This window comes from Conger conger, chromosome 4, assembly GCF_963514075.1.
Source record: "Conger conger chromosome 4, fConCon1.1, whole genome shotgun sequence".
NCBI classification, from domain to species: Eukaryota; Metazoa; Chordata; class Actinopteri; order Anguilliformes; family Congridae; genus Conger; species Conger conger.
Window position 1 is genome coordinate 47,088,380 of NC_083763.1, and position 17,554 is coordinate 47,105,933.

The 17,554-nt window shown below is 40.5% G+C and overlaps 1 protein-coding gene across 5 annotated transcripts in view; it reads right to left on the reverse strand.

Annotated features, from left to right (window-relative positions):
• The window catches only part of LOC133125874 (arf-GAP with SH3 domain, ANK repeat and PH domain-containing protein 1-like), a 109,191-nt gene extending 93,871 nt beyond the window's left edge, over nt 1-15,320 (reverse strand). For all 5 annotated transcript variants that reach the window (XR_009708477.1, XM_061237572.1, XM_061237569.1 and 2 more), the window contains exon 1: nt 14,604-15,320. Coding sequence is in view for 4 of the 5 variants with exons in the window: in XM_061237572.1 (XP_061093556.1) it covers nt 14,604-14,729 (126 nt within the window). In the remaining variant the exon portion in view is untranslated. The remainder of the gene's footprint in view (nt 1-14,603) is intronic.
• Nucleotides 15,321-17,554: the final 2,234 nt, after the last annotated feature.

Below are 17,554 nucleotides of genomic sequence, written 5' to 3' on the forward strand. Positions count from 1 at the left end.
GCAGTGACTAAGACCACTTGTCGCAGCAGGAGAGTATGAACAAGCAAATGAAGCCAAACTTTTCTGAAAATAAAAGGCAAAGCAAACATTTGGGAAAAATGTAAATGCACTTGCTAAAGAAAAGCAGGTAAGGGCTAAAAATTTTTAATTACAATTCTATGCATGTAGAGAAACACATCTAGACGTAGAGATCGCCAGTGAACGTTTCCACAAATTCATTTGCAATCCTACCCAGCGAATGACTTATAAAACCACACAGAAGTAATAAACCAGCCCATAATATTATTATTCCAGTACAACATGGACACGAAAAGAAAAACAACCTAACAGGCAAAATTCCTGAAACATTACAGAAATGCTGGCTGAAAATGGGTTAGCTGTACTGCTGTGAACCGTATCTTTATTTCTCAATACACAACCACAGAGGCCCAGCTGAGTGAAAAGGCTAAAATAGGAAAAGGCCTGGAAAACAAAGAGGCAATGTGCCCTGGGCACAGAGCCCTGCCATTCAGAACTGCATGCCCCCCTCCCCTGGCCCTTTTGGCTTGGCGGCCACGGTTCGATGAATGCCACTCTGACGCGGCAAACAAAGTGAGCAGATGTTAAGCCGACAGACGCAACGGACAGAGCGGAACGGTTGCAGCAGTGGACCATGTGAGCAAAGGATGTTAAGGACACTACAATGCTAGAGTACACTAGGGGGGGAAGGGGGCTGGGGTGACATTAGAATAACAGGTGGTGCACGTGTCACTAAGCTGTACTTCCGCTGTTTTACCACTCTTGCTGTGGTTACCGTAGCGCTAGCTGGCTGATGCTAACAAAGGCTCCGCTGTGGTCTCTTGCTCCACTGCATTCATGGCGAGGACAACTGCAGAATTAAACTGTATGCGCCATGGGAGGCTCATAAAATATACATGGTGCACAATACAATGCTCTCTGTGTGTTCAGGCGCATAAATGAGGAGGCAGCTTTGTTATGCAAACATGCTGAAAATAGAAAATGGCAGATGAATATACAGAAATTAAGTATAATATAACCTGAGAAACTTGCGCAGACAAGCATCTTGAGTAGAATATTCCTTTTTTGGCCGAAATCAGAAATGCATTTCTTCAGAAAACTGAGAGTGAGAGACTTGCACAGAAAATCCTGGATTCGGCCCTTAAAGTATTCCATCCTTGGGAAATAAAAGACAAAAAAACATGGTAAATCACATTCTACCACAAATGAATTTCAATCGAAATGGAAACCTACTTGGAAACACCCCAACAATCCTTTCACAGGGGAATTTTAAGCAACTCAGTGTAAAAGCAATTTACACTGAAACAGAAAGTTCACGGCATGTTGGGTCTAATGAGAGTTGAGTTTATGTTCTGGCCAAAATCCCCTTCCGTAATGATACATATTGCTTCCTCCTTCATTGTATATCTTTTGAGGTTCATGATCTCTGAAGACCAAAAGAAGGTTCAAAGGTTATGAACAACTGTTAGCAGAAACAAGCATTTGTGGCATCTGAAATCCAATTAAACAAGTCATGAACTCAAAAGTAAACTACAAATCAACCCCCCATCACAGCCAACTTCAGACATATTCATCTTTTGTTAAGTGCCTGACAGGACCAGACCTGGACTGACAAGACCACTGCAATGTGGCAAATAAACATGAGTATCTGCCCCAGTGAACCTGATACTCCATAAGGTATAGAGTGCGCTTGAAAAGGGGAGGCAACAAGCTTGCAGACCTCCTACCCTCCCTAAGTGGACTCAGGATCTACATACAGTACAGGGCTCAAACAGGAGTGCCCGCTGTCCTGGGGCCGTGATAAGATTGGTTTGGCCCAGTAGATAATATTACTTGCCAAATGAATAGCTATGTCTTATCCGGTTCGAACATTAGATGTTTTTGCCATCTCGAAAACTATGCTACAAGTAAAACTATGCTTATCAATAACACATGTCACAGATTGATCATTCATTAATATTTGGCAAGATACTTGCTTCCCAATAACTCATTTTAGCTTTACAGCTTGAGCATTGATATTTGTACCCATAAACATCTCATCTGGTTCTTACATATTCACTCTTAAGCAGCTATTTACAGAAGTAACAGTAAAATGATAACGGAGCTCATCTAGAGTATTTAGAATTAACAAGCTAGATATTAGAAATATTATTTCTGCTATAATTGTGTTTTATCCTCGGTTAAACTGCAAGCTTCTTGCCTTGAAATTCAGAACCCCCAGGCAAAGGAGAAGTCATCCACAATGTCCAATATCAAACCACTCAGATACAGCTAGTCCATAATTTGGCGGCAACGATTTTCATAATTTCATAAGGACAGTTTTTTAAAAATATATTTCTTTTATATATTTATATTTTTTATATTTTATATTTAGATTTTTCTATATTTATTTTGGAATATGGGCCTGCGAAAATGTACCTGGTGCAAGTAGAGCACTGACCTACTAGCCAGATTGAGCCAGTAGAATAGCTCACTATCCCTATATATACAGAGATGATTTGTCGGGTCTCTTAACATGTCTGAAAGCACGCTGATTGTGCAATCTATAAAGGAGATAACTACTAACCCGTAGTAGGTGTAAAATTCACACCCTGACGTAGTGCTATGCCCAGTTGGTGCAACAGTCTGACTTCCTGCACATTCTACATTGGACGTGCCATTAAGACATAGCTATGTCCAGTTGGCGCAACCGGCAGCAGTTCTGCAAAAGGAGAGAGAAGAAAGCTTCCCCACTTTTTCTGGGAAAAGAACACTTGTTTTTCTCCTGGACATTCCATCCATATAACCAATCCAGTAAAAAAACAGGAATGCTGAGCTCATTTGTGAACTAACAGAGGTCAAAAAGGGGAAAAAAAGGGAGCACGCACTGGGAAAATGTGCCGTACAACTGTATTCCCATATATTCTGGGAGTAGCTTGCTGTGTAAGTCCCCCCCCCTCCCCCCTTTTATTATTTTATTTCTGGCAAAAATCACTCACCAGATTTTAGTGTACCCCAGGCATAGCAATCTTTTCAGGCTCCTAACTGCATAGAAATATCTGCGGGTTTCGCACAGCATAACTTCTACTGCCTGCCAGCATTTCTCCTATTTGTGACATCACTGAAACCATTGGCAACTGGGTGGCTGGCTGGCTACGATGCAGGAAAGCTTGCATGATTAATGGCTGGACCTTGTCTGCGTGGAAACTGCTGTCTTCATTTATCGATTCTGAACAGAATCACTACCAAATATGTTCATATGCCAAAATAAAGCAGAATTAATCATACCTTGATGACTAAAGCTTTTCTCAAGCTATAAACTATTGCACCCACATTGAACAAAAGCTGGACACACAAAAAGTACAGTAAAATAGGTTATGTGTGAACAGCGTGCCTTTAACAATATTCAAGTATTTTACAATGGTCTGCTGAAATTCTAATAGATTTTCGCAATAGTGTTGAAGCATGAATGAAGAAGACGTAAGTTACAATGAATGTTTGCTATATTTGTGAAAAATACAAGCAAAAGTACTGCTCAGGAAAAAAAAGAAATTATTATATACTTTTATTTAAATTCATTTTTTCTGAAAACCACAGGTGCCAGTATTATTGGCACAGCTAACAATTATTGTAAATAAAAACCAAATAAAGTGAAATTGGCCATACAATCTCAGTCGAAAGGAAGTACATTGTGTCAGCCTATCATTTCCTATTTCACATGGAAATGAGGTAACCAGCATGCAAAATCCCTTTGTCCACCATCAGCATGAAAAAAGCCAAAGAACTGTCAATTCAAAAGACACTGGTGGTAATTGACCATCACAATTGACCAAGTCGGGTAATTGGTACAAAAACACATAAACGTTTAAACATACCACTTAGCACTGTAAGTGCAATAAAAACAGGTGTAAAACACATGGAATGGCTGAAGTACATATCATCCCCACAGACAGTAAGAAAGATGGTGAGGGAGGCAAAAACTCAAGAATCGCAGTTTATGAATGGTAGAGATTGGTTGTGTCTTGGGGTCACCAAGTCTAACAAAAAACATACAATGGCACCTCCATATCAACATACTCTTTAGAAGGGTGGCACAAACAGCCCTTAATGAGCACAAGAAACAAAACCAAGCATTTTGAGTTTGCCAAACCTCATTGGAATTATGACTGGATGGTCAAATGAGACCAAAATTGAAGGTTTCGGCCACAGACACCATCGACACGGAAATTGAATGTATGTCATACCAACTGTCAAATATGGCAGTGGGTCATAGATGTTTTGTTACCAGTGGTCCAGAGGCACCATTTAAGATATATTGCACAATGAATTCAACAAAGTACCAGGAAATCTTGGCAGAAAACCTGATTGCTAGGAAGCTGAGTCTTGATCGTAGGTAGATTGTCCGGCAGGACAATGACACCAACCATACATCAAAAACCACACAGAAATGGTTAAGTAAAAACAACAACCATGTCCCCAGACTTAAATCCAATTAAAAACCCGTGGTCTGAACTGAAGAATGGTAAATGGTAAATGGTTGGCATTTATATAGCACCTTTATCCAAAGCGCTGTACAATTGATGCTTCTCATTCACCCATTCATACACACACTCACACACCAACGGCGATTGGCTGCCATGCACGGCGCCGACCAGCTCGTCAGGAGCATTTGGGGGTTAGGTGTCTTGCTCAGGGACACTTTGACACAGCCCGGGCGGGGGATCAAACCGGCAACCCTCCGACTGCCAGACGACTGCTCTTACTGCCTGAGCCATGTCGCCCCAGAGGGGGGTATCCCAAGGATATCAATGATTCTGAAATGTTCTGCTTGCAGGAATAGTCAAAAATCCCTCCAAATGGGTTCTCTAACCATATCAGAAATTATAGGAAAAGACTTGCCATCTTTGCAAGGGGTGTTTGTATGGGATTTATCACGGGTGCCAATAATTCTGGAGCCCACTGTACATAACATAGTAGGGAAATAATATTTATTTGATGGTGCTTTCATTTTGAACGGATGTGCAGACAGGTGAATGAGATGAGTAGGCGTGCGTTTGCGTGTGACCATGCTCCATTTGTGTGTCTGTATGTGAGTTACTGTGCTGTAATTAAAATATAATCCTTTTTACAGGATACTCCTTACTCACTAAAGAGGGATTAGAATGATCGGGTCAGTGATTTTGACGGCTTTGTTTTGCAATATCTGGGGGGCAGCTGGAAACCGTTGAGATTCTTTATGTGTGTGTGTCACATAAAAAATGTTTATCATTGCATTATTGGGAGATTCTGACTTTAACAGGATTCCTGTGGAGCATGAAAAGCAGGCAAGGGAAATCACTTGACAGTAAATCACTTCATTGCAGGTCTGAGTAAGTTCATCATTGCATCAAATATGTTTTTTATATATTTTGCAAGCAAAAGAAACTCATAAGCCTATTATTTAAAATCACAAAAAAACGGTTTAATCCTTTACGTTTTTGGTAACATTCCAAACCTAAAAAATGTTCTTGGTTGTCTCAATGTCTCATGGCAGGAAACATATTTTTGGTTTCTTTTCATTGCAAAACATAATTGCATAACTGCACTTTGATAAGGGAAGCCAAATTGTGGCCACACAGAGGACAGGTATAATTTTCTACATCAGTCACTGGCCTCATCTCCACTTAGATTTCACCATATAAAATTCACTTGCATCACTGCATAATTTACCACACCAAAGGTAGGCTAATTCATCAAGAAGTATGGAGTTGGCAATGAGCTACCCAGCCTCCACCACAAAGTCTAGCTGCGGCCGCAATTTTCTGCAAGGCTCCTGAACAGAACAACCTTCTGTAGAACAAGCGTTCTGGTCAGCCCTGCTGGGTGTGTGGGCCGTGGAAACCTGAAACAACATGTGTCTGTCATCGCTTGTGTCAACATGTGTCTTCCTCCTCAGCCCCCACTGCTTTCCTTCCTCAAAAGCCTCTGGCTGCCTGCTGTCATTTTGTGACAAACGTCGTCAACGTTGGCTTCAGGGTGATGCTTCCACTCCACGAAGGGAGTAAAAACTATCCAAAGCCTTCATCTTATGGACAAAGCAAAATTTTTGGAAAAAGACACCGAAGTATGATCTGAGAAGATTTCAGGAAGGGTTGTCAGCTGAAGACTGTTCCTCATGCCAACACAGTGAAATTGTGATTCCGATATGTCTCTTCTAACACGGCAGTTTTGACTCATTACAGGTTTCACAGGCTGAATGGCTTCTTTTACATGTATCCACATGGTGGAAACTTGAAGCCTGTGTCATTTTGTTCTTCAACCACTGCATAAAAATCGACAGGCCATAAAATCTGGAATGTACCAAGAATGTGACTCTGAACTGGCTGTTCATCAAAAAATCACCAACTTAAGAGTCTCATTATTAACTGAAATACTTTACTGCTAAATTTAATGAGCTACAATTTCAATACTACACACCTCTCATCCAATTGATTAATGCCAGGCATAACTGATGATACAATACCATAATGTCACAGTCACAATTAAGGTAATACATCACAATTTGAAGTGTCACTGACCATAACTGCTTGGGAAATGTAACTAGTATGTCTACCAGTGTACTGTAATTATTGTGTATTGTGTACATAAAACCGTTGCGCTTATACATTTTGGACTCTCCTTGAACTTACAAAACATATACAGCCATATATGTTGAAACTCACTGCTTTGGATAATGATTCATGATAAATGGTAGCGAGAAACAAAGGGAAAACATTTACCAAAAGGAATATTCTGGAAATTTGGGGTAACACTGCTGTGCCCCATTATACAACAGGGTGGACAATCTTAATTTGATGGGTCTTAGGCCAAAGCAGTCTGAAAGCACTGGATCAGAGCACAGAGGTTATGGAGGGTCTTATTGTAGATGGAGGGTTCTCTGTGAAGCACGGGAAAGCTGCGGCAGTTAAAATTTTCAAGCTCTTTAAATCAAAAACAGAGGTGCAGCACATTGGACCATCGAGACCCTGAGGAATTTACAACCAACATTGTGGAGGGAAACTGGACTCCAGTCCGTGGACACGCTGAACATCCAGTGTATCTCACCTTACAAGTTACACCACAGTCAAGGTAATGAATACTTCAAATGTTGTGGCATGATTTTGAGGGACAATATTGGACAAATTGATAATGTCAATTCTTTAGGTTACCAATGAAGAAAAAAGCCTGCTAATTTTATATCATTTTATTTAATTGGTACACTGGACAACTGTCATAACATCTACCAATAAAAGTCTGACAGTTTTATATTATTTGACATAACCTGACATCAACTGTTTTGCCTTATCTTGTGACAGGTATTATGTCATGTGTATGACAGTGTTATGTCCCACTTTATTCTGGCACAGCAGTGATTTCTATACCTTTCAAATCCAAGAATGGAAGGTGGGTTTCTCCCCATCCTTGATCTGAGGGGCTTGGAAGGATTTCTAAAAGTCCTGCTATTTCATATGCTGCGCACAAGGGACATACTTCAGAGTGCTTGGCCCCTTGTAGTGTCACCAGGGACATGGTAGCACCCCTCACACCATTGCAAGCCAGATCAGTAACATTGCTGCCACATCTGGGTGATTGTCCCCACTTGGAGAACGAGTGGTAGGATACAACAATTGTGTGCTTGCAGGGCCCTATAGGGCCTGACAATGAATTACATGTTCCCTTACATCTCAAGTTGTCTTCCTGTGGAGGACATCAGACTCTCAGCTTATGAGAGCTTCCATGTCTCAAGGATGTGTCGAAGCCATAGTCCACCTGATCCCTTGTTTCAGAGGCACAAGGTTTTGGGCTCTGTATGCTGACTGCGGCATCAGCAGCAATACCATTGGGCCTCCTCTCCTTGCACCCCATGCAGGCGTGGCTTAACGGTCTACACTTGGACCCCAAGTGGCACAAAAACGTAGGGGTCGGAGTAAACTGTTGCATACATTAAGCCAAAATCGTAAAAACGAGAGACGTTGTTTTCTGAGACGTTAGATGGTTGGAACTATAACCGCTGAACCCACAGGTATTCTACTGTCCTTGCCTCACCTTCAGAAGGTGCGTGGATCACTGCGCTCAACAAGTGGAAGACGGAAGGATACATCTGGGTTCAGTGGTTATAGTAACAACTGTATAGCTTCTCCGAAAACAATGTCTCTCCTGTCAGACTCCTAAAGGCTTCAAGTCTTTATGCTAAGCTAACACGTTATGCTAACATAACATGTTATGGAAACTGAGCCAGTGAATGCACAAAAATGAAAATGAAATCAAACATCTCGTCTAAGTCTGGGTAAGTGGGAAAAAAGGTCTATTTCCCAAAAGGTTGGTGTATTCCTTTAACCCCACAGACAACTTATTCTGCTTATCTAGGTTGTGATTGTAGAACTAGTTCATTAGTCAGGGGTCGTAGTGCTGGGCTGTAAGGGCGGCCTGTAGCATAGTGGTTAAGGTAAATGACTGGGACATGCAAGGTCAGTGGTTCTAATCCCGGTGTAGCCACAATAAGATCCACACAGCCGTTGGGCCTGCTTAACCCTGCATTGGTCCAGTGGAGGATTGTCTCCTGCTTAGTCTAACCAACTGTACGTCGCTCTGGATAAAAGCGTCAGCCAAATGCCAATAATGTAATGTAATGGGCTAAAACAAAAACCTGCACTCACACCAGCACTTTTTATATAAGACCACATAGCCCTGCTCTATACCATGATATAAAAGAGATCTAATACTTTATTAGGTAGTGATTCAACTTATACTTAACTGCTGCTGTAGCCCATCCACTTCAAGGTCTGACATGTTGAATGTTCAGAGATGCTCTTCTGCATACCACTGTTGTAATGCCCGCTTCTTTGAGTTATGCTTTCCTATCAACTTGAACCGGTCTGGCCCTTCTCCTCATACCTCGTTCCCATTAACAAAGCGTTTTCGCCCACTGAGCTGTCAGTCTTTTTCACACCATTCTCTGTCGACTATTGAGGATGTTGTGTGTGGAGAATAGCAGTTTTTAAGATACTCAAACCACCCACCCAGTCTGCCACCAAACAATCATTCCACAGTTGAAGCCACTTAACTCATACGTCCCCATTCTGGTGTTTGTTCTCATCAACGAATGAACCTCTTGACCGTGTCTGCTTTTAATGCATTCTTTAATGAGTTCCTGCCACATGATTGGCTGATTAGGTATTTGCATTAACAACCAGTGTGCAGGTCTACCTAATAAAGTGATCACTGATTGTACAACTATCCACCACATCAGTGTCTGGTAGGTTGGACTATTTGGCTTCTCTGTGTACCTGCATTTGTTGGCCAGCACAGGAAAAAACTGTGCACCATCCTTTGACAATAACATCTGTGAGGTCAGTCACATCTGGCCAAAGGTTGATGATGCATGTAGATTACACACTGTGCACATCTGAAAGCATTACTACTTGTGCTTTCAGCAGGCACTTTCACATCTGCTCCTAAATCAATGGCACGTTTAGTTCAGTGAGAGCACTTGTTTGGTGCTCCCCATGTTTTCACCCTTTTACAATCTGTGAGGTGTATCAATCACATAAAGTGCTATCGGAGTTTTATTCACACATTCATGTTATATGATAAGTACATATATAAATACCAACATGGTATCTGCAACTATGCATATGTGAATGCAGTGTGAGCTGGCTTTGAACCTCAGGTACACATCTGGTTACGAATTACATCATTTGGACAAAATGCCCTTTGGTTTCTCATGAATGTATAGCCTCCATGTATTTATGAACCCAAGAGTGTGCTGCTTTTAATACAATATATTTTAAAGTTTTTAAAATAACCAGAAACAAATGACACCTTCATCAAGCTGCAGCTGCAGAGATATGAGGTAGAGGAGCTAGCAAAACAGATTCCATCCCAACGAGAGATTATTTTCAGGTTTTAAAAGTTCCATTAGAGCTGTTATTTTCCACATTAACCATGGCATTGCTGGGTTCAACAATAACACTAGCCAAACTACCAAGATACAAAATTGCCAACAGAGGATTCAAGGGTAATTCACAATTCAGATTGTTCAAATCTCAATTTCACTCCACTAAACTACAGCAGAAGGCAAGTTTAGTATGATAATAGACTAGAGAATAGAATCAAAATGTTAGAACAGTAAACTTTTGACCAAATGCATGCATCATGAATATGCTGCATCATCAATCCAGTAACATACTCAGCAGCAGCCATCTGGAGACAACAGTCCAATACAATGGTGCCTTTTTTTTGTTTCATGTCACAGTTAAAGCCAATACAGACATCACTTTAACTGCAGATTAATATCTAGATTGTTCCCGCCTCCATGTCCCTGTATGCTTGAAATATTGAAATATTGAAATATTACACTCTCTCTAAAGTCTAGTTAAATGTAGGGTAGGCGATCTTTGGGCCTGAGCAGAATCTGGGCAGAAGAAGAAAGATTTTGAATGTATACAGCAGTGAAAATCCCACCCCCTCCTCTCCAGTCAGCCTCTCAGGGATGCATGCCACAATTTTAATAGGCAGGTAAGGCCACCTCCTGGCTGACAGCTCCCTCATTGGATATTAGCTACCCGGAGCAATGAAAAACAGAAGTCCCCGAAAATCTGTCCTGGGACAGTCACAGATATCATATATATTTCCCAGAGCAGTTGGTTTAGCAGTTGGTTTATTTAGCTGTGGGAATGTGAAGAGAATTTCAAATATTACCAAAATCAATTGATTACCTCAGCTTTAACGTACTTCAGATTTATTCATTTGAAATTTGATCACATAAAAATGGATGCGTGGCCTTCTGTGTGATAGTGATGTTCTGTTTGGAGTGGGGGAAAAGGGTATATTTGGAGCCCATGCGTGATGTCAATTTTATATTAGCTGTGCCCTTCCGCATGTGACAGTCATGTTGACAAAAACATGTCTGTCTGTCCAGTCCCGTTAACGTCTACCTCAAGGATTTGAACCACTATGACAAACGGCTGTGGCAGCACTGAACAAGGTGTGAAAATGCCACAGAATTATGTGAGCTGGAAAAAACTGAACCCTAGCACCTTCACTGCAAAGGCTAGTCTCTGCTCACTCTGCACGAGGGAAACCATTCTAAATCTGGAGCCAGCTGTTGTAGCGATGTCACTGGCTGGGGGGTTTTTTCACCCTGCCCCCACCCTGCCTGGAGACTGCCAGCTCTCAGCTTAATGCTGAAGACACACTGCTAGAGCTACACGTTATGTAACAGAGACCAGCACACTACAGACCTCAATGGGCCTGCCCCTCCCCTACAATACCAGTCTGCTAAAATCTGTGCAAAATGCATAGTTTAGTTAAGTCTGTGCTACCCACACAGGCTTTCACTGATCAAATTACAGTTCATTTGATAGCTACACATCAAACCTGTTTGAATACAATCCATTTGCATTACCATTTTGGTACTTGCCCGTCACTTCTTTCAAGTCTGGACCAAGTCTGCAAGACCACATGTCACTAATACAGAATTAAAACAATAGCCTGAAATAGGTTTTTAACATGCACCAAAGGAGTTAATTATATGAAAGCAGATTGTTAGAATTTTTATATTAGAATTCATCCTGACATTTAAAAATGTCAGGTTACCATTAACATAGAACCTGGCTCAAGTAACTAAGAGGAAGCCAAAACTAAAGCCCAGTTGAAATAACTTTTTTTTTTTCATGCCAGATGTAGCCTTTTCTGCACAAAAGCACCAAACAAGTACATGCGGCTTTGGCAGTGACACGGTTAAAACCAGTGTCACTTTGATGTTCTCTTTCAAAAGATTACTAAAGCCTCCTTATAGGACAAAAGATATGACGCATGTTTGGTCTATTTTTAACCATTTATGCAGAGCCTACTACAGGGACTGCCTGCATCATTTTCACAGTAGATGCCGGGTGCCATCGAAAAGTCTTAAAAAACAGATCCTGTGGGAGACCTTGCAAAAGGAGGTTGACTCTCTTTTGTTTTAAAGAAAGGTAAACACTCTCAAAAACATTGATATGCTATTAAGAGGTGATTCAGGCATTCCAGATTCAGGTCTGGCCCACATTATGGATCATATAGCAGCCAAAGATACCCAGTATGCACAGATCAAATGAATGCACACAACTCATGATATGGGCAAATTACACCTTTCATACTACAAATTTAGTCTCTTGACACAGTAATCTGTCATTTTACAGCTTTGAGAGCTTTGTTTTGACAGAAAATGTATATAAAGGCTGTCATTGCCTCATTTTGAACCTGTGATGCTGAACAGCGGCCTTTCTAAGAATGATAATAATTGTGAGTCATAATCAATGTTCAACTACTTATAGATATGCCATCTCATGGCTTTTCATTTAATATTTCTCACAGGGAGGGTATTCCTCTATAGCAGCTAGAATAAGCAGTCATAAATAGGCTACTTCCACTTCCAAAAAAAACTGAACTAAACTCAAACATATTGGGGTTTTTCCCCTTCATGTTTGCCATTTGTATGTAATAGAGCTACTCTTTAACACAAATGCTGAACGGCTTTCAACTAAACAGCAAAAACACATGAAAGTTAAATGGTTAAGGTGAAAAAGCTTTTTATTCAAAAAGCACAACTACATAGGGGCGATACTGGTGCGGTGACGTATTCCGTCTGTGAGAAGCGGTCACAACGTAGCGTGTAGGTAGTTTGCCCATTAGTAAGATGTAGCGGTTGCATAGCTGACTGAAGAATTAGATTTGTGTCAAAATTATCAAAGAACATTATACTTTTGACACAGATGTGTGTCAAAATTATCAAGCAAAACATTTCTGATTGAAATCAAAGAAATAAACATTGCAAAAACAAATATTGATTTCAAGAAGACCTATAAACAAAAAGGTAAAATATTTCATGTGATTTTATTCTATGCCTGCATGCAAACTAGCTTATGAGGGCATCTGTTTTGTTTGATAGTTGATACACTATTATGTTTGACGACTTTGACACAAATATGATTCTATAACAGAGCGGTGGTAAGCGACATAGCCGCTACATCTTAGTAATAAGCAAGCCACCTCCATGCTACAGCACAACTTCCACAGGTGGAAAGTGACAGTGTGCAATCTGGGTACAGTGCAACACTTTCCAGACAAAGAGCATGAATAGAACATATTGTTGACAGACTATAACAGATCGGCCTTCTCTATGCTACAGTCCGTATTTTTGGTGAGTGTATCCTACTCTCACATGCCACAGTATGGTAATACACAGTGCCCTGTTTTTTTTTTCTTTGACAAGTATCATGCTTCATGCTTTGTATTTTTACACTGTCAGACTTGCCTTCCCTCTGAACACATGGACACTTTACAAGATCTTAGGTACATGTAAAGGGGGTGTGGATACATTTCATATGCAAATGTAATTCTGTGGGCTTGAGATTTTACCAAATATCCTAAGTAATGAACAATCTTGAATTAGGCCAATAATACCAGCACTATCATTCTGTATTCCAATACTTTCAATGTGCTGATGTAACAAGATTTAGCAACAGCGATCTAAGTCATAAAATGTAATAAATACTTTTTTTTAAAAGGCATGCTTTCAAGCACTTAAAGCCTAAGCCTAGTTCTGATTTGCTTTGATATCTAAAAGCACAGCCACCAAACAGCCACCAAACTGCTATGCGACCATTTTGAATCATTTGGACAACTTTAAAAATAAGTGCAGCAGGCTTTATACTAATGATGTCTCTTGCAGCTAAGCAAGTCATTAATTTAAAATGCCACACATTTTAGCAATTCAATAAGACTCCAATGGAAAAATAACTGCATTAAAAAATCTTATTAAAATACTCTATAATTCCATGAACAAAATGATTCCCACGTACTCATTGTAGCAAATAAGGATGTTTGTATTCCACAACAGAGGTCGAGTAATTGTTTTTATTAAATTAAAAATAAATTTAAACTTGATCATGCTAAATAAATCTAATTTTAAGGACACTGTAAATCTTAATATTTTGTATCATTTATGTTCAGCTACCAATATGAAATATCCCAGAATCCAACAGCCTAGCAGAAAGTATTCACCTCTGCATCTTCATTACACCTCATACAATGTACTGTGGTGACAGTAGGCTACACTGCGTCTGCACATAGTGAAAAAAATAATCCGGATCAGGCGTTTGACATTCTTTAATACAGCTTCACCGTTACACACATGTAGCTAGCTCAGTCCAATTGTTAGAAACTACAAATAAGAAGTCGGAATTGATGTTTCCAATAGCCTATCATAATAGCTAATGCGTTTCGTGTGAACCTCACGTTTCCATACACCTGGTCTTCGTGAGCACTTTTAAAAATGCAGCATGAGTCAAACTGCTAGATCGTCCTTCCCAGCTTCAAATGCACTGTTGAATGTATTCATTTGTACAATGCAAATGTGGGGATGCGCAACTCACTACACACTAGCATTGTTGAAACATGTAACAGCACTCATATTTCGTACTTAGCTACGGACTGTAGTGTCACCACTGAACAATGCGCTGCGGTCACCGTTAGCTATAAACCAGTTACTTACCCTCCACCCTTGAAACCCGTCGCCACACCGAATCAACATAACCGGGCCTTACCTCTTCCAAAACGTTGACTGTATTCCGACAGCTCTGCAGGCGGGTCGTGAAGCTGGACGTCGTGGGGGAGTTATAATCCTCCGTAGTCTCAGAGAGAAACTCGGATACGGAGATCTGATCCGGCATCCTTCAGCACGAAATCGCCCAGAAAATGGGTAAAAAAAATTTAAAGGAAAAAAACCTAAATCATTAAAGACAAGTAGCGATACACAAAATCTGATGTCAGTTCTTCTATATATACGTGCTGAATGTCGATGAAAAAGAACAATCTGTATTATAGTTAGCTAACGCTAGCTTTAAAATGAATCCCTCTTGAATAAGCACGTCTTCTGAGTTGCCTTTCCTCCGGCTTTACAGTCCCCAAATGATGGGGATTACACAGTGTTGCCTTCCTCTCCTTGTCTTTTCCGTCCTCGTAGCTTGAATTGCACTCTTTCCACAAGCACAATGGTTTAATTATTTCTCCTTACGCCTCCAACAAACGCTGAACAACGGGCAAACAGATTCCCTCATTACTTTTTCAGATGTTTAATTTTACTATTACTATGATCGTGATATCCAATCCTTAGTATACAATTATTAGTCAGATTTGCATGGTCTGTTTTCTCTTTTTGAAGCGTTTACTCTATTCTTCCTCTGTTTCTATTTCTGACGATCACTGCTTTCTGACACTTAACGTTACACACGCACGCACACTCTCCTCGCTCTCGCTCTCGCTCACTCTCCCTCTCTCACCCACCCACCGTGAATCACGGGGACAAACAAGGAAGAACTCTGCGCATGCTTCATATCACAAACAATATAGTCAGTCAAAGAGAGACGCCCCGTGTTGAAATAAATGCATATCCTATACAAATTGAGACCAACCTTTAAATTAACGGTTCACTGGAAACGAATGAGATCTATAGCCAATGTTTCAGGGAATTGGGCAGTATGAACAATATGAACACTCGCATCCTCCTAATAGAACTTGCTAATGGGCGATGTTATAATATGCCACAGATAACCTAGCACTATGACCAGGCGATAAGTTGTCTATAGCATGTCAGTAGCGTACATGGCCTGTTTTTAACTTGCTATTCATACACGTTAAATTAACGCCACACTGCATTATAAATTCAAGTGAATGCTGCTATAGGTGTCTTTCCATCGCGTAAATGTCCAAGGCTTTACAGTTATTGTTTGCTTTAAAATAAAGAAAAGCTAGGATAGGCCTACCAATTTTATTTCGAACAGGCTAAAGCTACATCTCTATAAATCGACGTATTCTTCCGCTTCATCCCGTGCTTAAAAGGAGTGATGATGAGTTTTGTGCTTGTGGGTAAGGCTTCGCGTTGCAAGTGCGCAACCTACAGGCGTAATATTATATGCAGTCTGAAAGTATAAAATGTTTTCCAATATCAAAAAAATGAAATTCGCACTTTCACCAAATTTTACCAAAATACTTAGTCTAACTCATAAATTGCTCTATAAGTCATTTATAGATCCTTCATACCCGCGCTTCATAAAATAAAATGATCTTACCGGTTCCATAAAGAGCCTCACAGCAAGGAGGTCCTGGGTTCGAATCCCCGTCGGCCGGGGCCTCTCTGTGCGGAGTTTGCATGTTCTCCCCGTGTCTGCGTGGGTTTCCTCCGGGTACTCCAGTTTCCTCCCACAGTCCAAAGACATGCACGTTAGGCTGATTGGAGAGTCTAAATTGCCCGTAGGTATGAGTGTGTGAGTGAATGGTGTGTGTGCCCTGCGATAGACTGGCGACCTGTCCAGGGTGTATTCCTGCCTTTCGCCCAATGTATGCTGGGATAGGCTCCAGCCACCCTGCGACCCTGATCAGGATAAGCGGGTTCAGATAATGGATGGATGGATGGGTTCCATAAAGAATCTTTTGAGGAAAAACTTGACAAGCTTGAAGATGAGGATCTCATGACTTGGTCACCCTAAAATAACCTACATGAAATAAATCACATGAGACATTTTACGCTCATTTACATTACAGGAAAAGTAGACTCTCTCATTCGTAAGAAATAGAATGCCTGTCGTAGCTTTTAATAAAAAGGCAACAAGTAGTCGACTACTAATTAACATTAGCGCATAGGCCTACTATAGCATGCTCATCCGATTATTGGCTATTTAAATCTATTACGAAGTAGCCATAAGGCTACATGGTTCAGAACACGGGTGGTGGAACACAATATAACGTTTTTTTGTCCTCATGTGACCAATCAATAGGCTAATGACAACATACCATTAATTTATTTAAAAAATAAATAAATAAAATAGGCGACATTAAAAGCGCAATAGTAGCCTATAACACAACAGGATGACACGCATATCCTATCAATGGGTAAATTTAGACAGGCATGAGAAAATTAATATAGACATTCAAACTGCCACGCCTCAATAACTTACCGAGAATGCTGCGATGTCAGTTCCAACCCACACTTTATACAATACACAAAAATTCAATGTTGATGCAATATCGAATGAGTCCTCATATTCACTTCATTTTGCATGTATTCCTTAATCCTACGAGAGTACAGAGGAATCGCGTTACTTTAGCATACTTCCAAAGTGGTTGCAGACTCGTATAAAGGACAAGCCCCTATTATTCTCCTGTATGTCCTGTGAATAGATCAGCAGCGAGACAGTGACAGAAAGGGAAACCGGCCATGTGAGTAAGAAAAAAGACAGTAACAATGGTCAGGATCTAGAACTGCACGGGTACTGAGGAAATCCCAAGGAGTTGGTAAGTCCAGAAACAGGAAACCTGAGATCTGGGTAAACAGTAACACTGTGGTCTAATGTGTTATGTCCTCGACCTTATCTGGCATCCCCTTAATCTTCTCAATTAATGTAAAAAATGAAGCGGACACAATAAGTTAGTTATATATGCTTATGTCCTTTCCTTGTTTTGTCACATTCCACTGCCACTGAAGTTTATAATTTCATTC